At 40.2% G+C, this 24,065-nt stretch overlaps 2 protein-coding genes across 4 annotated transcripts in view; one reads left to right on the forward strand and one right to left on the reverse strand.

Moving 5' to 3' along the window:
• Nucleotides 1–5,271: 5,271 nt before the first annotated feature.
• On the reverse strand, nucleotides 5,272–17,101 carry morn4 (MORN repeat containing 4). Its single transcript, XM_061836920.1, has 6 exons — nucleotides 16,985–17,101; nucleotides 14,395–14,565; nucleotides 10,036–10,117; nucleotides 6,455–6,569; nucleotides 6,268–6,377; nucleotides 5,272–6,199 (listed from the first exon to the last, which is right to left on the reverse strand). The coding sequence occupies exons 3-6, from the start codon at nucleotides 10,100–10,102 to the stop codon at nucleotides 6,051–6,053; spliced, it is 441 nt and encodes a 146-aa protein (XP_061692904.1). The 5' UTR covers nucleotides 10,103–10,117; nucleotides 14,395–14,565; nucleotides 16,985–17,101; the 3' UTR covers nucleotides 5,272–6,050.
• Nucleotides 16,999–24,065, forward strand: part of wu:fc17b08 (ligand-dependent corepressor) — a 28,416-nt gene continuing 21,349 nt past the window's right edge. For 2 of the 3 annotated variants that reach the window (XM_061836917.1, XM_061836919.1), the window contains exon 1: nucleotides 16,999–17,161. In XM_061836917.1, coding sequence (XP_061692901.1) covers nucleotides 17,065–17,161 — 97 coding nt within the window. In that variant the 5' untranslated portion in view covers nucleotides 16,999–17,064. The remainder of the gene's footprint in view (nucleotides 17,162–24,065) is intronic. The other variant, XM_061836918.1, reaches the window with a different exon arrangement.

Here is a 24,065-nt window from a genome sequence, read left to right on the forward strand (position 1 = left end):
TAAATGTTTTTGATATTGACATGTCCTTTAAAATGAAATATGAACTATAAACTGAAAATGAACTATAACATTTGAAAAGTGTATAAATCAGAGTGTTCCCCAAGGTCGCTATATTTAATACAAGTAAATTCAAAATAATAAAAAGAACAAATGTCATCCTATTTTTTCTGCTTATATTTATTTCAATTCATGTCATGAGGTATCAGTCGTATGGACATTGATGTAAAAAGTTTTTTTTTGGACCTCACAATTTTAATGCTGCTATTTCATGATCCTCATAGTAAGCATCCATTTAAATTGTATTTATTTTTTATTAGATTTATTTGATTTTATCGGACTTTGAATGTATTAATTTTCTTGTATTTATTGGACCGATCCTGCTATTCTATTGTGTAAACAGACTGTTCCCCACACTAACTACTAGTAATCAGACCATCATATACAACATAAGCCCTCATTAGTTTGATTATTTTAAAAACTAATTTACAAAATCATGCATTTCCCAAAAAGACGTCCGCTATGAAATATGACATGCGGTTGATTCACCGCAGAACGCGTATGTTCACCACAACGCTCACGTTGCTATTTTTAGTAAACGCGGACACACATTAATTTGCTCTCCATCATCTGTCACGTGGAGCCATATTTGCGTCTGCCCACAGGCGCGATATGATGCTGGACCAAACTCAACGAAGGCATCTCGCAGAACTGAAGGGAAAAAAAAGAAATACAAATTAGCTTTCCACCCAACTGTGTGTGGTGATCGGCTGTTCTAGATCTTTATCTGTAGACACTAACGTATTCAGGAATGCCAAATGGAGTCTTTGCGCACACGGGTGGAGTCTAGAGTGATGCGAAAATTTATTTTAACATTCCCAAGTGTAAACATAAAAAGAAATCATGTCTAGAGATACGGGATTCATTCATTCATACTCAAATTCAAATGAGAGTTTTCATCCTGCATTGTGGTCCGGTACTTAGCTCAAATGCTAACAGTTGGCATATTAGCATGATGAGTACAGAAAACACAAAGGCTTGGATTTGATGGTTTTCGCGTTGGGCATGGTGGTCTACTGTGTACAGAGCATAGAGTACAGTTTAGTATTTATGGTGGCACACCATTCATCAGATACGTTATCAACCCCACCACATTTCCTGCATGCAGCAGGACTTTTTTAACCGTCAAATTATGTTCTTTTTCTTCTTTTCCTTGCGGCTTGTCCCGTTAGGGGTCGCCACAGCGTGTCATCTTTTGCCATCTTAGCCTATCTCCTGCATCTTCCTCTCTAACCCCAACTGCCCTCATGTCCTCCCTCACCACATCCATCAACCTTTTCTTTGGTCTTCCTCTTGCTCTTTTGCCTGGTAGCTCCATCCTCAGCACCCTTCGACCAATATACTCACTCTCCCACCTCTGGACATGTCCAAACCATTGACATCTGCTCTCTCTAACCTTGTCTCCAAAACATCCAGCTTTGGCTGTCCCTCTAATGAGCTAATTTCTAATCCTATCCAACCTGCTCACTCCGAGCAAGAACATCAACATCTTCATTTCTGCCACCTCCAGTTCTGGTTCCTGTTGTCTCTTCAGTGCCACCGTCTCTAATCCATACATCATGGCCAGCCTCACCACTGTTTTACAAACTTTGCCCTTCATACTAGCAGAGACTCTTCTCTCACATAACACACCAGACACCTTCTGCCAACTATTCCAACCCCGCTTGGATCCGTTTCTTCACTTCCTTACCACACACACCTTTGCTCTGGATTTTTTACCCCAAGTATTTGAAGTCGTCCACCCTCGCTAACTCTTCTCCCTGGAGGCTCACTCTTCCCCCTCCACTCCTCTCATTCATGCACACGTATTCCATTTTACTTCGACTAAACTTCATTCCTCTCCTTTCCAGTTCTTGCCTCCATCTTTCTAATTGTTCCTCCACCTGTTCCCTGCTTTCACAATATTATCTGCGAACATCATGGTCCAAGGGGATTCCAGTCTAACCTCATTTGCCAGCCGATCCATTACCACAGCAAACAGGAAGGGGCTCAGAGCTGTTCCCTGATGCTGTCCCACCTCCACCTTAAATTCTTCCGTCATACCTACAGCACACCTCATCATTGTTCTGCTGCCGTCATACATGTCCTGTACTATTTTAACATATTTCTCTGCCACACCAGACTTGCACATGCAGTACCACAGTTCCTCTCTTGGTACTTTGTCATGGGCTTTCTCTTGGTCTACAAAAACACAATGTAGCTCCTTCTGACCTTCTCTGTACTTTTCCACGAGCATCCTCAAGGCAAATAATGCCTGTTGCTCGCAGATACTTACTTCTGTCCTGAGTCTAGCCTCCACTACTCTTTCCCATAACTTCATTGTGTGGCTCATCAACTTTATTCCTCTATAGCTCCCACAGCTCTGAACATCAGCTTTGTTCTTAAAAATGGGAAGTAGCACACTTTTCCTCCATTCTTCAGACATCTTCTCACCCATCAAATTATGTTAAATCCATTTAAAACTGCATTTTATGTCTACTCGGATCATCTTGGATTGATAGTTACACTTGTCCAATGATCTTAAACATAAAAAAATTAAAATGAAACAAAAAAAACTTTGAGAATGCAAATGCTTTTTTTGCAGCACAACTGCATATACAATTTTTCAAAATTAAATTTGTAGAAAATACAAACAAAAAACCTGCCAAAGCTTCATGTAGCCAAAAACCACACACACACACACACATTTCTTTTCAATACAAGACTTTACTGAATACCCTTTTACCACGTATGTGCCACATACTTGTTCCTGGACAGCACTGTTCTCAAAGCCACGTTATGTTGTCACAAGAAAAAAAAAAAAACGTAACCATGGCAACGAGATGTGCCTGGCAGGTGAATGTCTGGTGAGGCACTGTGTTATCAAAGCACCATACATGTTTTTTTTTTTATTGTTGTCATAGCCGCTAACTAACACACTCAAAACAAAGAGTCATGAAATAAAATAAACCAAAAAAAAAAAAACACCACTCAGATTGCACATACAGTGGCAATATTAAATATTCTTGGTGCGCTTTTGCAAATGTGCACCGCTCGGGATTTTTCCAACCCAATTTTTACAATTGGACTCTCCAGCAAACAAATACTACTAATGGGTGGAATTCAAAGCAAGTAAACATAGGAGCTTATATATATATAATTATTATTTTTTACCCTCATCAATTATCAGTGATTACAACACCAATATGCAAGGTACTTTGTGAACATATACACATACAACAATTTAATTTGTGTCTCCAGTTATTTGTCATCCTGTGTGTTTGGACTATTAAAAAAAACTATTACTTAGCTAGCTCTGTTTATATGATTCACACTTAATGTATGACTGTTATTGTATCGCTGGATTGTCTCTTTGGTTGGAGGTTGGAAGCAGGCAACCATAAAATATGTACAAACACTTTTTAAGGCCCATTTGTCATCACACGCATGTTGCGATGTGGCCTGTGTGCATTACGTCTCAATGCATCAGATAGAAGTACATACAGTACAGTAGGTCCAAGTCAATACAATCACTGTGCACCTCACAGAAAACACCCACAAAAAAAAAAAAAAAATAGCTGCCTCAGTTTAGGTCCTGAAATAAAAGTTGTGTGTGTTTTTTTTTTTTTTAAAACATCAAGTTTGAAGATATCTGTGTAAGCGGTACGTCTACTGTGAACAATGTACAATGAAAAGCTCCCTGTAGTGTTTTCCGCAGAGAGTTGAGCCGATGCTGCTCGGCTTGCCGCGGCACCATCGCAACAGTGTCTGTCAGAGTGAGGGCGGCATTCAAATGCAGGCCGCAAAAAAAAAAAAAAAAACATTTAGTGTGACATGCACACTCACAATCACATGCGCGCTGATGATGATGATGCCAATGATGCAGAGGAGGTGAAGATGGGAACATGAGCTCGTTGTCCCAAAAGAAAAACATCTTTAAGGCAAAGGTGAAAAGAAGCAAATGCATTCCTTGTACAAAATGGAGATATATCACTGCAGAGTTGTTTTCAGTAAACTCAGGGGTGTAAAAACTCGTTTTTGTCAGGGGCCACATTGTGGTCACGGTTTCCCCCTCAGAGCCGTTATGACTGTGAAACCACAGAAATCCCTAATCGCCTCGTCATATTTACACACAAACTTGTTTTGGAATCAGAAACCAAGGCTTATGGGTTTTGTTCATGTTTGGTCACACAAAAATGCTTATAACATCTCAATAATATCACTTATGACGGATGAAACTTTCAAATTTTGGGACAGATTTTCACAACAATCACAGATTTTGACACAGACGATTTGCCTTCGCGGGTCACTAAAATCATGCGGCGTGCCGGCTGTGGCCCCTGAGCCTTGTGTTTGACACCTGCGAGTTAACTCGATGTCAGCTTGCTCGGCAATGTAAAACAACATCTCACTCCATTATTGAGATCATAAAGTTAGGGTGTTATTTCCTCCATTTGCTGTATGTAAATAAAAATAATAATCATAACTTTCACTGAATTACATTCTCTAGTGATGTGCGACAACGCCCTCCTGCTAATGCTAAAAAGGAGAACATCTTTTTTATTGCAGCGCTGTTGTATTATAGCACATCATTTGAAGTTGGGTAGAAGTGAAACTTACAAAAGCAAATTGGTTCATACTGGAGTATTAGGGGCCATGCTAAAAAGAAATTACATGAAAAAAATGACAGGGAATAACTATAATAAATAATAACTGAGAATGCAATTTTTTTTCATTATTATTAAAAAAAGTTGTAGCAAAATGAAAGTTGTCGTTTTAACATAAGGTAAAAATTGTAACTTGACAAGGCCCCCCTTAACACAGGTGTACCTTAGGGCTCGTAATTTAATGACAAAATATATTGCTTTTTTTAAGCACATAATTAATGACATTTTTCTCATGAAATTGAGACTCGCTTCATCTAGTTACAACCTTTATTTTAAAGTTATGTGTATTTGTTGTAAGCGGAGACTTTTATTGTCATGAAATTCCGAGTTTTCTTAATTTGCAATTTATTCCTTAAAATTAAAAAATAAATTTTCTTCAAATCTGATTTTTTTCCCCTTGTAAAATGGTAATTTTCCTTGGTAAAATTAATTTGATCTTTTTTCTGAATAAATTCTTGATTTTTGTTATGTAATGGTTAGCTCATGATTAGAATTAAGTTACTTTATTCTCATGAAATATTAACTTTATTTGTAGAATTAAGCATTTTTCTTGCAATATTATGTCCTTATTCCTATTCTTCTACTATAACATATACTATTGAAAAATGTATTTTTTCGTGTGTAACAGACCTAAATCTACTGTACATCCAAGTTGTCATAACCTCTCTTTCTAGTAAAATTCTGACTTTATTCTCATTAAGTTATGTTTCTCTCTCTCTTTCCCTCTTTCCCTGTTCTGCCATTTTCTGGTAAGATTTCACCTTTTACTGTAGTAATATTCTAACTTTATTCGTCTATTTCTACGACTTTATCCTTGTTGTTCGTTCCAGTGAGGCCCAAATAGTCAGTCGGCAAGTCGTCGTAGGCTATTGTCTGAAATAAACTCTCCGTGTTCCCTTTCTCAGCCTTTAGGTTTCGACTTGCTAATTACGCCTACGTCTGTTTATGAATGTGTGACACCTAAGTAGAGAAACCTTGATGCAAAAAGTGTGGTTTTGTGTTTTTCTGTAAATCTTCAATACAAACAACGCAAACTAAAACCACCAGACATTCCAAAAGCTTCTTCCCTCGTGGCATTAAAATGCTGGAGGATGAGTGGCTCTCGGTACTGTTTTTATGCCTCAAAGGAACTGTCAAGTATCGTCAAAATGGCTGTCTACTCTCATACTAGAAAGTCTCACACTACTGGAGACAAATTCCTGTTTTTGACATACTTGTCAAATTCTGATTCTGAAAAGAAATGACGATGACATGAAGGGGAAGGAGCATGAGGGGGTGGAGTACACCTCCCTGAGGCACTCCTAGAACAAGCAAAAACCATCACATGGATGTTGAGGTTACTGAAAGTCAGAGCGCAACACTGCGAGCATTGGTGGCCGACGCCTGCGCCCTTTGCACCACGCCGGGACATTTCTCTCGCCTTTGGAGTTTGTGGTTTTGGAACAAACCCTCGTTCCGTGGAATTCCGTGCATTCCATGCGGGAACGTCAGTAGTCCTGGAGGACAGACAGGGCTCATGACGTCCACATACAATGTTCAGATGTTACGGTAGGGTCGGACTTACCGTATCCCTCCACACGTCCGTCTCTGAATTCTCCCTCAAACTTCATGCCGTCAAAACGACTGAAGATTCCCAGACCCTGAAACTTTCCATGTGCGAACTCCCCTTCGTACCTGCCAGAGCAACAAAACAATAACATTCAAGATCGAGAGTTAGCCTGAATGACAATGAATTTGTCTTGCTTGCACACCTGGACCCATCTGTGAAAAGCAAAACTCCAGCCCCATGGAAGAGTCCATCTTCAAACTGCCCTGAGAAACAGGTTCCATCCTGGAACTTCAGCTGGCCGACACCATGCCGCCGACCTGGAAAACCGGCAGAAGGACCAAAACTCCGTTTAATTAGAGATACATAGAGCTCGTGCACCTTCGTCATAAAATCACGTGACTTTTGTTTACCTGGCCATATTGTCGGTCTCGCAACGCATTATTCAATGAGACCACATGAAAATATGTCTTCTCGCACGAGACTTATCCGATACCGTTAGACATTTAGAAGGTGAAAATAAACTAAGGTATGCGGAAAAATTTGAGAAACTCGGCATAGAGGACCCGTATTTAATGCAGAAGTCGATGTTTTCGGGGATAAGAAATTGGACTGTTAATTTGCTTCTGCTTGCCTTGGACAACTGGATACACACATAGATCTGGTGAGTAAGTCGTCGAGAATACATGGAAGAGTTTTTAAGTGTATAAAGGTCTGAACGCATACGAATACTTTGTTGCTTAATCTGTTCTCATCAGCAACAAATCCCACAAAGTGACGGTTTTGACAGCTTGTGAAAGCAGAAGTGTGTTCAGAGACACGTTGACCTTTGCTGGAATCCATTGATCTTTTCTGCTAGTATTCAATACAAGTACCAATATTTAAATAAATGACCCCTGGTTTTACACAAACTCGCATTCATTAACTATGATTGGAAAAAAAAAGACGGAGTCGTCGACCGTGGAATGTACACAGAAGCGATTGCGGCCAAACTTAACCTCTGTAAACCTCTGGGACAGACAGTTTTTTTTAAATACGCATTGTCCTCAAATGAGCCAATTTGGCATTAGAAATACCTTTTGGTAATTTGAGATTGAGTAGAATAGGTTCTACCTGAAATGAAGCGATCGCTACACAGGCGTGTGTGTATTTTGGTTGGGCTCCATCCATCATGTTTAATTGCCGAAATCCATCAATATTTTCTGGTCTTTTCAGATGGTATTCCATAGAATAATCTCTTTGAATATCTGTCTTGTCTGTTGTGACAACCAACAGCACAACAGGTCTCGGGTATTATAAATATTCTGCTCCGGTTCAATGTCTCCCACAATGTCGAGCAACTCTGTTTGACCGGCAATATGGTGGCGTGAAAATGGTGACGTCACGTGCACGAACTCTATATTTGATCAACATTTGAAGATGTTCCCATGTGTTTTAATAATACAGTATGTCCCTGGCATGTCATCAAAAGACACCAAGGATCAGGAATTACAAACATACCGTTTTTTGTTGTTTTTTTTTTCAATTTGTCATTTTGTTGGGATGGATCTGCCCCGTAGGGTGACCCAGCGCTCAACCCGTCCCACTTTCTCCTGGGTCAGTGGCGACACCTGCTTTCGTGAGATTGACAACCCGCTATTTGGAATTCACTTCCTGGAGGTATTTGGCCATTTATTTTTCTGTTTTGTTGAAGTGATGATAAGCAGTGCGCAGAAATGAATGAGAGTGGCAGGACAATTTAAGCGTTGACAAATTGCCAAACACAAATATCCTCTCACGCACATCAACAACTTATCCGAACATTGTCAGAAGCTAGTGGTAGCAAAACTGTCGGATACCGCTGACCAGTGCTAACACTACAGCTTTGCTTATAATAATAAGCAGATTACTTGGTTGTTTAATTTCACACGTGATGAATAGAAGTACAAGCCATTACGAAGCTAATTTTACATTATATGTTAACATATTTGAAGTGTCATCTTTACAAAACAGAGACCTGAAAAATGCAGAAAAACGAATGCTTCTCAGAGCGCTGCCGTCTGTCACATGAATATCTTTTAGCGTCCCCCTGCACCTCCCTACTGTCAGCTAAAGGTTTAGCAGTGAATTAGGAGTCCCATCTGCCTCCTGTGTGACGGGAATTAACTGTACTCTAATCCAGTTGATATTGAGCAAGGATTTTTGCTTTTGGAATCAGCCGAGGAATGCGCTTGCTTTCCCATAATATCCCCCAACGTTCCCAACAGCGCTGCACGAGGAATTGATCGTGCCTCTTATCAGGTATTGTAGAAGCGACCACCAAATGTACACTACTCAATAGTTTTAACATTGGACTTTGAGATTTTGGCGTATTCTGATGTAATTGGACCAAAGCGGTATCTTTTAAGAGCACAACCTGGTAACAAGTCAGTCCCTGAGTTTCCCAAGAACAGCCCACCCAAGAATTCCTGAGTCTAATCTATATTTGGCACATCAAAGTCGGCAGATTTGGGATTTGACAAAACAGCTCGAGCCGACATTGTGGTATCTCCCAAAAGCTTCTAAATCAATGTGTTTTTGTGCAAATTTAGTAGGAATTCCATCAGTCAATTTTCTGTACCGCTTTTCCTCACAAGTGTCGCAGTTGCTGGAGCCTATCCCAGCTATCTTTGGGCAGAAAGCGGACGGGTTTACTGATGTAATCGCTCCAAACTGTTGTGTGTGTAATATTCCATGACTTCATCTTGTTTTTCCCCAATATTCTAGTTTTTAAAAAATATTTTTGTCTTCAACCCAGTTTTCACTTGGAATGCAGTAACATGGAACATAACAGTAAAACTAAAAGGTAATCTTGTGTCTCAACAATAGTGGTGAAGAATAACACAGTGTACTTTGGGGAAAAAGTAATATTTTTAATTAAGAATAAAATAAAAGTGAAATATACTTAACCAAAGTGGCACAGTGGAGCAGCTGGTAAAGCGTTGGCCTCACAGTTCTGAGGACCCGGGTTCAATCCCGGCCCTGCCTGTGTGGAGTTTACATGTCCTTCCAGTGCCTGCACGGGTTTTCTCTGGGAACTCCAATTTCCTCCCACATCCCAAAAACATGCAACATTAATTGGTCGCTCTAAATTACCCCAAGGTGTGATTGTGAGTGTGACTGTTTGTCTCTATGTCCCCTGTAATTAGCTGGCAACCAGTTTAGGGTGTATCCCACCTCCTGCCCATTGACAGCTGGGATAGGCTCCAGCACTTCCCGCGACCCTTGTGAGGGTAAGTGGCAAAGAAAATGGATGGATGGATATACTCAACCAATTCAAAACGTACAGTAATTGTATTGAAAATAATGAAACAGTTTTGTCACCCTCTCCTTTACAATGCATATTGTGTTGCCCATAATGCTGTTCATGCCATGACCGCTCGTCTACATGTATTTCTGCGTTTTTTTGGCTCAAATATCCGTTGTTTAAAGGGTGACAGCACCATCACATTGACACTAATCATTAGCCCATGTGCCTGGACTGTTTCCCATTGTGTGTTAGCTATTAACTAATGGGGGCAACACTATGTAGTTGTTTTAAATACACGCCGCGTAATTCTCCCTGTTTTATGTTTAGTTTGACAGTAATATTCAGCTGAGAGTCGCAATAAACATCGTGAAGCCTCTTTTATTTTATTTTTTTGGGGGTGGGGGGATACATGCTAATTATAACTGCTGAACAGCCCCTTGTGGTAAAGTGAGTTGAGTGAACTGCCACCCAACAGCGCCTGCACCCCAAGTTTGCACTCGTAAAAGACGATCACTTGCCTTCTTTCCACTCGCCATGGTACTCCTCTCCAGTGGCGTAGGTGAAGGAGCCTCTGGTCAGAGTCATGTCGCCCTCCGCTATCTGACAAAACACATCCACGCACAGTACACGAGGTTTACCTTTGACCTCACACTTGACGGCCACTGCTGCAGAGACAAATTCGCCCTAATGGGATTATCAGAGTGTCACCGGGGGAAAGGAGAAGCATCTCCTTAAATCTTTTAATCAAGCGTGTAACTGAGTTGGGTGGACATATGCAATGGGAATAGTGTTTTTTTTTTTCCAAGAAATTAAGATTGTTCAATGCAACCATCCAAAGTGGTCATTTTGAAGTAACGCTTACGACATAAATTGAGGTTTTGCAGTGTGTTGATGTGTGTTGGTGGACATTAATCTCATCCTTATTGTTGGAAAAAGCCTCACTGAATAGGACCTTGTGGGGAAATGATTTATGTATTATGTTAAGAGGGTGAAACGCACAAATGTTGTAACCTTTTCTCATTCACTACCTTCTAATAAGCAGAAGATTGATAATTTGTTGAGTTAAACCACATAAAATGACGGGGGATGTTTACAGCATGTGTTGGTATGATGCCAACAATTTTGTTGGAAATAGCCTCAATGTATATAATCACATCGTCAAATATGTTATGTATGACGTTATGATACCACACAGTTTTTTTATGTCAAAAAAATGAGAAATGACAGAATGTGACCATTTCCAAATTCTGCTGCAAACAAGTGTCACAGAATGGCAGGCGGGGGTCAGTTTACGCACACGCTGGCCATTATAAAAACATCGAGTACAACGCCGCCCGGCATTAACCTTAATAAATAAAAAGCAAAAAACCGAATGTCTGTCTATGCGTTTAGAATGAGCGTAGAAGCAAATATCACTGCTGGAAAAAAAAAATATATCGTTTTTACAATCGATTCAATTGTCACCGCTAACGGCACATTTTTTTCACTAGAAAGCGAGCGGGTTGATGCGGAATTTGCTCATTTTATTTTATATGCACTGTATTTTTTTTACCTGTACGCTACGTTTGTTGTTTCTGAAGCATGTAGGCGTCGTAGAGGAACCGAGGGGTGTAAAAAAAAAAAAAAGAAAGAAAAGAAAACCGGCTGACTACCGTGTGCTACCTTAAAATGTCCCTCGTAAAGTAAAAAGACACCCAAGACACCACACATACATGTTTCGGAAATCATCCATATTCCGTGATGAAATGTGTAGATTTAATTATAAATGTTGACTTCGATTGACACCGTTGACAGGCTGATAATACCGGGCTGTTCGTTTTGTTTCCCGTATTGAAGCGCAGATCTCCGACTGACGGTGAAGGCATCACTACAACAGCACTATGGCGAGCAGCCCCTTGTTACTTTTTCATTATCTCAGTGCATTTGCTCATTGAAAAAAAAAAAAGAAGTCCCTGTGATTGGACACGCGGTGCTTCATTACAGCGGCAATACAGCCTGCACTTTAATATCCTTCAGGCCACATTTATTACGTCGTGTGTAAAGATTGGAGCACTCTGAATAAAGTCTGATTTTATTACGCCATAAAACAGCACCCGGGATTGTTAATTATGCTAATAGGCAAATATATATATATATATATATGTGGGCGTGTTGCCAAAGATTTTAGGATTATGAGAGCACGTATATAATGGGAACCCATCTATTATTTAACATGATTCCACCACCTCACAATATTGTACTAGGTTGAGAGTTCGAATCCCCGGCTCAAGTCTTTTCTGCGCGGCATTTGCGTGTTCTCTTTCATTGCAAAAGCAGGTTTCTTAGCTTCATTGGAGACATGACAGGATGATGAGAGCATGTAGTCCTGCATATTTTATGAAAATTAAAGATATGTAACATTAATGCATTTTAAAATGATTTATCTTAAGGAGATGGTACTCAAATGTATACATTGTACTGGCACACAATGCAAACAGGCGTGCAATAAGAATTTATGCCTTAGCAGAGTTATTAGATACACAGTATAGTCATCAGAAGCCATAAAGAGATGAATTTTCGTATAATTTTGAACCTGGCCAAGTGAATAGAAAAGAAACAGCAAAATAAAATAAGGTGAGAATCACAAAGATTTTAATCCTTCTTTCTCACTCTCTAAATTACTTTAGAAATTCCAAATTCGATTTTAGTTTGCATTATTATTGTTGTGCAAGATTTGGAAGAACAGGAAAGAGCTTCCTAATTGGATTTAACTTTGACTTACATTTTATTTATTAAATATGTTTTGAAGCTATTTAACATTACATTGGTCGAGTAGCTTGTCTGCATCATAATTCCGGGTTTCAGATCTCAGATGCGACCCTCCAATGTGGTCCATGCGTGTTCCCCTCCAGGGTACTTTAGCTTCCTCCCACATTACACCCCCCCCCCCCAAAAAAAAAAAAAAAAAAACTTGACCCATGCATATCACGTTCATTATAGACTCAAAATGTTCCGTACGTGCGAGTGTGAGTGGTTGTCATGTGTATGTGCCCTGCAGTTGTCAAACTGACAAAACAAATCTGTGGTATGATGGAATATTCTCTAGAGCTATGAAAAATACATGGATGTACTGTAAAATTTCATGAAAATCATTGTCACTGTCATTTTTCTTTTTCTTTTTTAATTTGATTAGCTGAGGAAAGACTTGGACTCTTTAATTGAAATTACCAAATATGCTTCCTTACTTTGAAGGGTTTACCATCAGGAGGAAGGCTAAACATACAGTGTATGACATAAAACAGCCAAATATACCACGCAACCATCATATTAATTTCATTGACTTAATCTCCTCACGTCGTATCTCTTTACTGAGGACAATTTTAGCATTCAAACACATCTGCATTGCACGTCTGTTTCACATCATATTCATCTGCTGGGAGCAATTATTCCACAGAGCAGCTTGCTTGTGATTAAGTCAGGCTTTATTATAACTGTGTAATGAGTCTGTGTAAAGATGATAAAGCAGTGATAAATAATCCCACGTTGCTCCATTATGTCTCTCAGCTATCAATGATAAATAATATAAGATTCTAAGGCTGTTTGTTTGAATTGTTGTTCTGGTTTGAAGTTTCAATTGTTGTCCTTGTTTTATAAACTACTAATTAGGTCACTCCGCCACTAATACGAGTCTAATACAGTAGATGCGCATTAGATATTCTCTCTAATCTCAAATTTTAATTTTTTTTAAATTCTAGTTAAAACACAAGGAAAGTCTTTGTGTAACTAAAATATGTATACTGCATAATTTGTAGGTCAACATGTACAATGGTGTATGACTTTGGTAATGCTACACAGTGGAACTTCCAAAGACCCTCATTCATAAACAACAAAAAAAATTGGGTGAGTCGCTAATGACTTATGTAGATTTTTTTCAGGTATCTGTACTTGAGTATTTTTTTTGGGGGGGGGAGGTTACATTTACTCCCTACATTTGAAAACACATTCTGTACTTTCTACTATTTATTTTGTCAAAATAGTCTCATTCTTTTTCCACTGCCACTGCTGGTATTGTAAAAAAAAAAAAAAAAAGTGTAAATTGATAGAGGTTACGTCAACCTCAGGAGAGATCCTGATTGATTCAGATCTTGGCCAATGGGGACTTGAACGTGGATAGCGAGCAATCATAACTATTTTGTATTTTTTTTTTTTAGTCAGTTCACTAGGTTAGCACAGCTATGGGACCATGTTGTTTTGATAACACAAAAGCCTGAGCCAATGCTAGCTAGCAGCAACTTTTTTTTTCTTGCTCACTACGAGCGCTATGAATTATTATTTTTTTTGTGTGTAGATGCTTTTTGGATATATATTTATTGCTGTTCTTGTGCATAGTTATCAGAAAGCCTAGTTAATATAATTGACAGTAATGATTCCTTTTCTATTGCACTATTTAAGTATATTTCAGTCTGTGACTTTTATTGAAGTAAAAGTGTTGAATCATCCATTCATCCATTTTCTTTGCCACTTATCCTCACAAGGGTTGCGGGGCGTGCTGGACCCTATCCCACCTGTCAACGGGCAGGAGGCGGGGTACACACTGAATTCGTTGCCAGCCAATCACAGGGCACATGGAAACAGACAGCAGCCGCGCTCACAATCACACCTAGGGGCAATTTAGAGTGTCCTATTAATGTTGCGTTTTTTTGGGATGTAGGACGAAAACGGAGTGCCCGGAGAAAACCCACGCAGGCACGGGGAGAACATGCAAACTCCACACAGGGGGGTCCGGGGTCCAATCCGGGACCTCAGAACTGTGAGGCTTTCCAGCTGACCCACCGTGCCGCACAAGTGTTGAATCAGTATTTCTATTTAAATCAATCTTTTATTTTCAATGTACATACCGTAAGTGTATTTCCACTTGAGTACAGAGTGTAAGTACTTTTCCACTTCTGTCAGTCAGCGTAAACACAGCCTTGTTAGGCCATGTTATGTGTAACTTGAAATCGAGCCATTTTCCGTAGCGCTTATCCTCAATAGGTTCACAGGCGTGCTGGAGGCTATCCTAGTTGACTCTGGGGGAAAGATAATTCAGAATGTACATGTAAATATAGTCCCCAAAAAATCCCATAGGCAATAAATCAGAATTGGCATCCTGGACCTGCAGGATAGGGCTCTACTGAAAAGACCAGCTTGAATCAGATGTGGCTCATCATGTAGATCTGCATGGTTTAGACTAGGTTTTTCAATACATTTGAATCGAATCATTATTTAAAGGTCAACTGACAGGTAAAGCATAATTTTTAGTATGTTTTTAAATAAAATTTAAAAAAATCAGCCGGAATAGACCCATCCGTTTTTTAACCACACGTCAGGATGTTGTCGTATATGGATTTTTGCATCTCCCGCCATGGCATTTGTGTTGGAGAAGAACCAGGAAGGGATGTTTTTTGCAGTTGTTGTTGTAGCCAGGCAATCGCATTGTTCAGTAGACTTCAAGTTCCAGGAAGGCAGCCACTTCCTTTGGGTCTTTCCACAGGTCCATTACGGTCAGCGTAGTGGGAGGCGCTGCGCAGTTGAAGATGTGCCGTGTGTCGTGACGGCCTTTTCTTCATTTCGGGCAGAGGTTGACGATAGTATTGTCGACATAAGCCCTATAGTCATTGAGCATGAGCTTCGCCCGGAGAGGAGTTGCGATAGTTTGGATCTTGTGGCTCGCAGAAGATCGATTTCGGTTTTGTCCACCTCGGGGGTAGGGTAGCCACCAAGGATGACTACCGATTTGTAGCCGGCCACCAGGTCTTCAACTGCCGTTCGATGGAGCCTACGTAGCCCGTATAGTTAGGCTTGTCTGTCGAACACCGTGTCGGTGGGGATGTCTTCGTCGATGTCTTGATGGTAGTTACGGACGTCATGATGAAATAAGCGCAGTTGAGGTGGTTCGTTTGACACCTGATGGCACGGGTGCGCGGGTAGCTGGCAGCATAGCAGATACTGCCGGGCAAGTAGTTTGTTGTGTTGCTTCACCGGTAGGATTTTGCTCTCACGATGCAGGTGGTTTCGCTTGATATGGTTTGGTAACATGGTGCCCAGAAGGTTGTTGGTGAGTTGGGCGATGCTAATGATGTCGAATGCCTTGAATAGGTCAAGGTCCATTATCACTGTTTTTTTGCAAGGTTTCTTGTTTTTTGCAGTAGTGGGGTCAAATGTTTATATTGGTTTATACCTATTGTACTGGCAAAAAATTACTTGTTTTTTTCATCATGTTAGCCAAAATGCCGGCTCATTGTATTGCTGGATTTTGCTCGAACACTCGGGAGGATGGATTCACTCTTCACACTTTTCCAAAAGACTGGGGTCGTCATTAAAAATGGATTGCCTAGGTGCAAAGGACGAGATCCTTGTGGGTTCTAAATGACAGGTAGGTGTATACAGCTATGAAAAAAAAAATAGTTGGGTGGGGACTTAATCCTTCTCTCAGAACGTAACAAAAGATTTGCGTACGTAAATCAGGGGTGCTGAATGCGTCATCGCCACTAGGGCCGGTGTCGTTCATCGCCATCGGGGCTGGCATGTGGTCACCACCGCAGGGGCCCGCGTTAGCCTCGACGCGGAGGTGGATCAGGCGGGGAGGTGGTTTGGCTGCATGCGGGAGGAGAAAGGAACTCCTCCCTCCACCGCCCACTGGTCTGGGCACCCCTGAAGTAGTTACTTCTTACTGCATGTGTCCTCCTGAGTACGCTACATACTGTCATACATACTGTCGGTGAGTCTAGTTAGAAGTGATCTGCATATCATCTAAATATGGCTCGAAACGATTGGGTAATATTACCCCGGTCACTTCACTCAATTGTGAGATGTTCTCTTCTTTGAACTTCCGTGGCAGAGGGGGCGTTGGACAAATCCAAAAATCTCTGTTCTTCTTATGTTTTTCTCCAATAGCAGGTGCCACTACGTGTTTTCTATGGGGACTGTCCCAGTGTGACATCTGCAAATGATGTCGCAGACAATATGGCCGCCACTGGGATGTCGAGTGAGACTTCCGCAGCCTCGCGTATTAATGACATGCTCTCTGCTATTTTTTTTCCTTATAGACATTGAAGTGAATAATATTATATGTAGTTTTCATAACGATATCTATTTTAAAATGTATATATGGCTGTCAGTTGACCTTTAAGTAGCACATTTTTTTTATCGTACTAAACTGCTTAATATTATAGTGGTTTACAATACTAATAAAAAAAATAAATATATATATTTAGCACTTATACTGTTATCTCGTTTTTAATGAACAGTTTAGGCCTATTTTAATAATGGCCATTACAGTGGTACATAGAGATCTATTATTTTGTGGTAATCGGTGTAAATGTTAGAGAAATTCGAGAACACCTGGCATATTGAATCAATTTAGGGTCTCCAATATAATACAGTATACAGTCCACGATACAGTATTTTGAGTGTGTACCGTAAAAGGGATTTCCCCTCCACACCCACCCAGCACGACGGGCGCGTCCACGAGTTCACTGCTTCCTCTCGGCGTGCGCGTGCCCGCCGCCGGAGAAGAACGACAGAAAATGGCGAGTCAGTGTAAAAGGCAGCAATGCTCCATCGACAGGCGCGGCTTTCGGCAAGAACTTGACTCATGGCGGCACAAACTCATCCATTGTGTAGGTAAGAACCGATGCTGCGACTCCAAATACGATTTAACGGCCTGAATTCGGCATTTGGACGAGCGGGTTCGGCGTAAATAATCTGCTATTACTCAACTCACTTCGGGGCATCTTCGAGCGACTTTTTTTTTTTTTTTTGGTCCTCAACTGTATCGTCGTTCGGAGTCGATGGTGAATGTTTGAACGTTATTGTTTCCTCGGTGTTTTTTTTTTCGCGTTCGCGGAGGGATTTAAACACTTTAAGCAGGGGCCGAGTGTATTTGTAGTTTGTTTAAAGGGCACCGTGGTTGCCTTAAAGGGAGTGTCACGGGAATTATGGACCGCGTCGGCTGAACGGTGGACTCTCGGTTCTTTAAACCAAATGCGCGCTCCCGTGTAATGTTAACGAGTCTACAAAAGTATTCGCCACCTTCTTACGTTTTTTTAAATTTTTGTAAACATTGCGCTTTTTAAACGAGCTCTTCCCTCTTCCTTGACCACAATGAGGAAGTGAGTGGGGGAGCTTCCGCTTTGCCTGTTTGGCCTGCTACACCAAAACACCCTCAACATATTCCGATGAATTCGTCTTTTAAAAGCCTGCAAATGTAGAATAAGACAGCGATTATATTCACGAGTTGTATATTGTGCATTATCCGCGCTAGTCATGTGGTCAGGGTCAGCCCAAATCTAATTTGCAAGTAAAACCTTCAGCCTTTTAAAACAGGTGTCAAACTCAAGGCCAGGGGGCCAAATCAGACCCTCTAAATTTTTTCTTTTTTTTTTAACCACTAAAACAAATAAAGTATAAATACTTCATTTTTCTTGCGTAATCAACATATTTTGGAAGAAAATGTGTCCTATAAAATAAATACTACATGGACATTTTTTTTTCTCCTCCTTTTTACCATGGATGCACTAATTCAAGTCCATGCATCTGTCATGTTGCCAAGGCAAATACTTGATGAATCCCACTGCAGTTGGCAATTATGATTTAAAATGTGTTTCCTGGTCAGCCTTTCCTGGTAACTATCAGAGCAACTAATTATCGACTGATTTGTAAATGCGAGAAGACTCTGCATCCTTGCTCAACTTCGTACCAACCGATTCTTATAAAAGAAGAAAACGTTCTGTGTCAATTGACTGTATTTTGTTCTTTGTGCTCACCATGTATGTCGTACTTGGGCGATGACTACTACCGGAGAAAAATTCTTTGTGTGTCGTTACTTCTTTTTCCTTCTTCTTTTCCTTTCGGCTTGTCCCGATTAGGGGTTGGCACAGCGTGTCATCTTTTTCCATCTAAGCCTAGCTCATGCATCTTCCTCTCTAACACCCACTGTCTTCATGTCCTCTCTCCCAACATCTGTAAACCTTGTCTTCCTCTTGCTCTTTTGCCTGGCAGCTCCGTCCTCATCACCCCTCTACCAATATGCTCACTCTCTCGCCTCTGGACATGTTAAAACCATCGAAGTCTGCTCTCGCTAATCTTGTCTCCAAAACATCCAACTTTGGCTGTGTGTCATTACATACTTGGAAAATAAAGCTGATTCCGATATTGCGAAAAAATGACATCACACCGATCGATCCGATTTGGAAGTAAACTGGACCGTTAACGAGCAGTCTCATTAGATGTTGCGCGAGTCGGCAGTGGCTATCACGTTGGCTTGTGATAGTCGTGGACAGTTTGACCAATATTCTTTGCCTAAAATACCAAAAAGAATGAATATCCAAAATAAGTTAGCATATGATCACCAGCACCTACTGAAATTGCAAACATAGTGACTACGCATTTGGTACTATGACACTTGTGATTGTGAAGTGCCCTCGGAGCGCAGTACTCAGCGAGACCTGGAGGCGTACGAAAGATTGGGCTAATGTTGTGGCGCAAGCTGACAGAGGAGTAAGCGGTGGCGGCTTAATCAGACACAGAAACAAGGTTGTCGGGCGGACTAACAACGAAGCTAAAAAGTAACTCCTGCAAAGCGCCGCTCCAATCCATTTTACTCTCCAGCGTTTGCTGACTGGAAAATAAATTAGATCCTCTACAAGTAGATCAGAAGACACAACAGCACTCTTTCGTTCCACAGGACCAACACAATCACGCATCCATTCATGGCGTGTGTCAGGCAACTTATTGCACATCCCCATCCTTTTTCGCCCCAAAACTGTTGAAGTGCTCATTAATTTGACTAATCATGAGTTCTTGTAGTTTAAAAACAGATGAATGAATGAAAAGGTCCTCTTTGAATATCTTAGTATTGATTGCAGAATGATAACGATTCATAAAAGGCATCTCATCCCATCAGTTTGGGTGGTCTAAAAACAAATATTTCCTAAAAAAAAAAAAAAATATATATATATATATATATATATATATATACACACACACACACACACACACAGTATCTGGATAATGGTATAATGGTTTTTAGCTCACAGCATAGGAGCTAAAAATCATCACCATCTAGAAACTCGACTGGTGTATAACATTCAAGAAACAATGAAAATATTTTTTTAAATGTAGAAGGTAGGCAGAAATTTGCTTTGTGAATTTTTTCCCCAAATGTTTAATGAATTTATATCCTATATGAGTATTGAAATAATTTGGATTGTCTACCATTTTCGAATTGCAAATAACCAATTGGTGTGTTTTCATTGACCGTGTATATCCGAGGTTTGTTTATCCTCCAATGGCATAGCCAGCTCTCCGTTGCATGCAAGATTTACACTGCAGTGACACATGCAATATTATGTGAACAAAAAAAAATTTAATGTCACTTGAACGTTGCAGTGTAAATCTAAACCTAGTGCAAATAAATAAAAAAAAAAAAAATTACGAGCACGTTCAAGGATGTTTGCTTTTACTGAACACCCCTTGTACAGATGCCCCAAATGCATGACTACACATCAACAATTCAGGTAACCATGCAGCTAATTGAAAATGGAACTTTATTGTTTAACCAAGCTGTACTTTTACTGTAGTTTTTTATTTTATTTTTAACATGTAGACCGCTATTATTGATGTTTGTACTGTGTGTGTGTTACACTTGAGCGTGTATTAAAGTTGTCTGGGTCCCGATGACCGATACTGTTGATGCGTCCCGCGATATCAGTTTCTTTACACTGCTATGGGAATAATAGGTACAGAAACTGATTTCTAACCACATTTCTAACACAATTCCCATCTGAGGAGTTTTTTTTCTCCCCCCCCCCACTGCCATGACCCATATCTGATTTGTCACTTGGGAGCAAAGAAATCTGCCTTGTGTCACTTCAACCATGCAGTACAGTAATCCTATCTATGAATGCTTTTCTCATTAACACCTTTTAGTATGTTTGTTTCTACTTTGTTGCATTTTTTTTTTTTACTTTATGAAAACAAATTTGAAAATTAACCAAATTCACTACGTAATTCTGACTTCAAAAACAGAATTGTAAATACTGTATTAGTGTTTTCTTAAAGTGAACCAACAGAAAAGGGAGTGGCCTCTTTCTGTGTTCACATTGTGAGCTCTTTAAATAAAGTTTTGGTTCGCCTTCTCACATGTTTCACGAGACCCCCAAAATCAAGGCGGAGGGAATCTGGACAACTTTGTGTTCTCCTCGCACTGTTTAAGCAGAATTGCAGCGAAGGCTTATAAGAACCAGAGGCATATTGTGAGCTTGTCTTGGAATGCTCACAGAGGTGCGTGGGAAGACAATTGTAGGCCCCGTGTGGTCTTTTGGTCTTGTTGCCCATCTTCGGTTTATTTGGGGTGTAACAACTTGTTGTTTCAGTTAGTTGCCTTGCTATCAGACCATACTCGTCTTGTTATTCTCCTCAGACATTTTCTCCCAGGAAATGCTGCTCTCTGGATGTTTTCTTTGACACTACATTCTCAAGTCGGGGTTGAGGCTCAAGTCTCAAATTAGAACTTGTGTTCCTCCCTGGCAATTTCTCCAAGTAATGCATATGTTGCCATAATATCGACATCTGCATATCAGATCAGAATCCTCGGAACAGTCCATATCACAAAACAATAGGTACATAAATGAAGTGTAAATTATTGTTTAAATTTGCTTAATTGCCAGAGTAAAACCAAGCTAATATTAAGCTTCTAAACAGCTTGTGAATACAAAATTCATAGACGGAAAAGGAGAATTCATGAGTTCTGTCTTCTACCAGATATGACTTATTGAATCACGTTTGTCCAGTAACTTGCAGGTTTAATTTTTTTTTTAACACACAGCCATGTCTGGCCCATAAAGCATGTTCTGTTGCATCTTTTCATAATGGCATTTTTTTTTAATTTTTACAGTTACTAAGAGACAATATATAATGAATAGCTAAAATTGGCTGCACATTTTTTGATTTGACTTTCATTTAACACGAAGCTTCTACTATGTCCTCAAGGTTTGACTCATAAGTCACTTGGTTCACATTATGATTCACTAATCAACCAATATAAGCAATAATTCAATCACATCCTTATGTCATCACTTAATATGCGCAAATGTTGATTGTAGCGCAAATGTAAGAAACCACAGTGGTTTAAAAAAAAAAAAACATTCACTCAGCCGTCTTGAGATGACGCTGATCTCAAAATGTCACAGTATGTTAGTCTGACGTACAGTGGCCACCATGCACTGTCCCTGTTCAAATACACACACCATGTATAATACATTGAAACAAGGAATTTTGTCTTTCCCGTTCGTGTACTCATTAATAGATATTTCAGGGTGGTAATTATACTGATTTTAAGAATACACTGAATTAACTTTGTTAAAAACAAACTACGAGTGCAACAACAACCCAGTTGAGAAGTCCTGGGAAGTTTATTTACATAGCCTTTCACAGAATCACAAAAGTCTTAAGGCCCGTGGTTGACAAAAATCTTAGAGATCCGCTTTTTAGAACCCCCCCGGAAGAAGTCGGGGGTGGGGGGGACCTTGAAAATCTATCACTGATGGAAGGATCCTCCTTCCAGCATGCCCAAACTGCAGTGTGCCTCAAGTGGGTAACATGAATGAATCACATGATGTGATTCTGTTAAATGTTAGTTTGAACAGCGAAAGAGAGCCCATGTTATCAAATGTGGCGTCGGGGTAGTGGATCCCCTCTGGACCTGTCGCGGTTGGTCGATGTGGAATCCTTACAGCAATGGCCCCCTTTCTGTAGAAAGCTGAAGTAAAACAGGCCAAAACCTAGAGAGGGGTGGGCAGGCTTGTTAGGTGTAGTTTTAAAGAACAAAAGTGGACAAAGTTTCTTTCAAACATATTGACGCAGTTCCTCTTATTTAAATTGGTCGACATTGAGGGTTGTGAAGGAAAAACACCCTCAACCATTTTCAAAAGGCTACAGCGTATTCCAAATATAAGCGTGCTTGCATTTGGTTATCGCTAACATAGTAGGTTATTATTGAAAAGATTGTTTGGATAACTTTTAGGATGTGTTCACATGCAAAGTGTATTTGTGCCCACTCATACTAGGTGTGTTCTCACTGTGGATTTATCCAGAACAAAACAGCATTTGGTTAGCTGTGTGCTTACAACTAAACACACGAAAAGAAGACATAATAGTTGTTTGTCACGTCACACTCGCCTTTTATGATTGACAATCCCGCATGTGTTTAGCTTGCAATTGTGAAGCTCCAGAATACATGACAAATGCATCACCCTGCTGCCCGTAGAAAGACATTATGTGTCCACGACAACAAGGACATACTTTTGTTTGGCTTTTTGGTGGAGAGGGCCGCACGCCGACACCACCACCCTGCTCGTGCTCAAATGGACATTTTGTTTTGGTGTATTTATTGTGTGCTGTAAAACCACAGACACGAGACAAGGGCAATTGTCCCATGGAACAGGAGAAACAATTGTTTGCATGTTTGCCCGTACATGTGTTCATGGGTCAGCAGCCCCCAGATGCAAACCATGTGCCTAAACATGCACCCTTGCATCGGATTTGGAAAAATGTGACGCATAGCGTCATGGATTTGCCTACACAAATCCAAAAAAGCAAATATTGACCTAGGGCAAATTGCCTTATTTATAATTCAAAATTTTTCTTTTACAGCGGGCTCCAGTCATGGGCTTTTGGCCTACATTCTCCCCAAATTGAAACACAGCATAGTTTTTACATCCATTAATGGTCTTGAGTGCTTTTCTGTGGCTTGCTTCTCTTAGTTGTACAAATATAGTTTTTTCATCTTTCTTTTGGCCTTTTTTTTTTTTTTTAATTTAAAGTTCATGCAGTGGTGCGCCATATAAATTTTTGTTAGCATCAGATGACATTGTTAACATCAGATCATATTAGGTATTTGTGCAATGTACTCTTTTAAACATTGTTTTTTGTTCTATAAATGTAACAAAACTGTCAGCTCATTGCCATGTGTTAAAGTTGATCCATTTACTATACAGTACTTGCAAGGAATACAGTGTTCAAAATAGTTTTCCTTAAGCATGTGTATGATCACCACTTTCCAGATAACCTCCAGATTTTGTGGCTACCCTTAAGGGTTCCATCACATGCTTTGTAGCTGCTTGGTCTCTATGATGGGCTAGTTTAGGATGAAAATAGTCACGCTATGTTGCTCCGCTAATTCATGCAAATTTGTCATCCCTCCTCATCTCGTCCTCGTTTTTATCTTTGCTGTAGTGGAATGTTGCTCGGTTATCTCAGTGACATGCAAAATTAACACCCACAATCTGAATAGTGTGCCTTTTATAAAACATGAGGCCTTTATTGTCTTTAAATATTAAAACCTTCATTGTTGTCGAAGTGTTTTGGGAGGAAAGGCAAGCATGACAGGCTTAGCAGGATATGTTTTGGCTGCACTGTACACTGATTTGAGCAGAGGGAGCTCATTTGTTGCGAGAGGCTGAGTTGTTGCACTGTATGTGTACAGTAGTTGGAGTGGGGGATGGGCCCAGTGGGTGTTGATGCAGCA

This window comes from Syngnathoides biaculeatus, chromosome 12 (assembly GCF_019802595.1).
Source record: "Syngnathoides biaculeatus isolate LvHL_M chromosome 12, ASM1980259v1, whole genome shotgun sequence".
In the NCBI taxonomy this organism is placed as follows: Eukaryota; Metazoa; Chordata; class Actinopteri; order Syngnathiformes; family Syngnathidae; genus Syngnathoides; species Syngnathoides biaculeatus.

Excerpts from the sequence above, each read along its gene's own strand:
- morn4 (XM_061836920.1), bottom strand. The coding sequence starts at position 10,102 with ATGACTCTGACCAGAGGCTCCTTCACCTACGCCACTGGAGAGGAGTAC. Across the intron at positions 6,570-10,035 it reads CCATGGCGAGTGGAAAGAAG|GTCGGCGGCATGGTGTCGGC; the intron begins GCAAGTGATCGT and ends CCGGTTTTCCAG. Across the intron at positions 6,200-6,267 it reads CGGACGTGTGGAGGGATACG|GACTACTGACGTTCCCGCAT; the intron begins GTAAGTCCGACC and ends TCTGTCCTCCAG.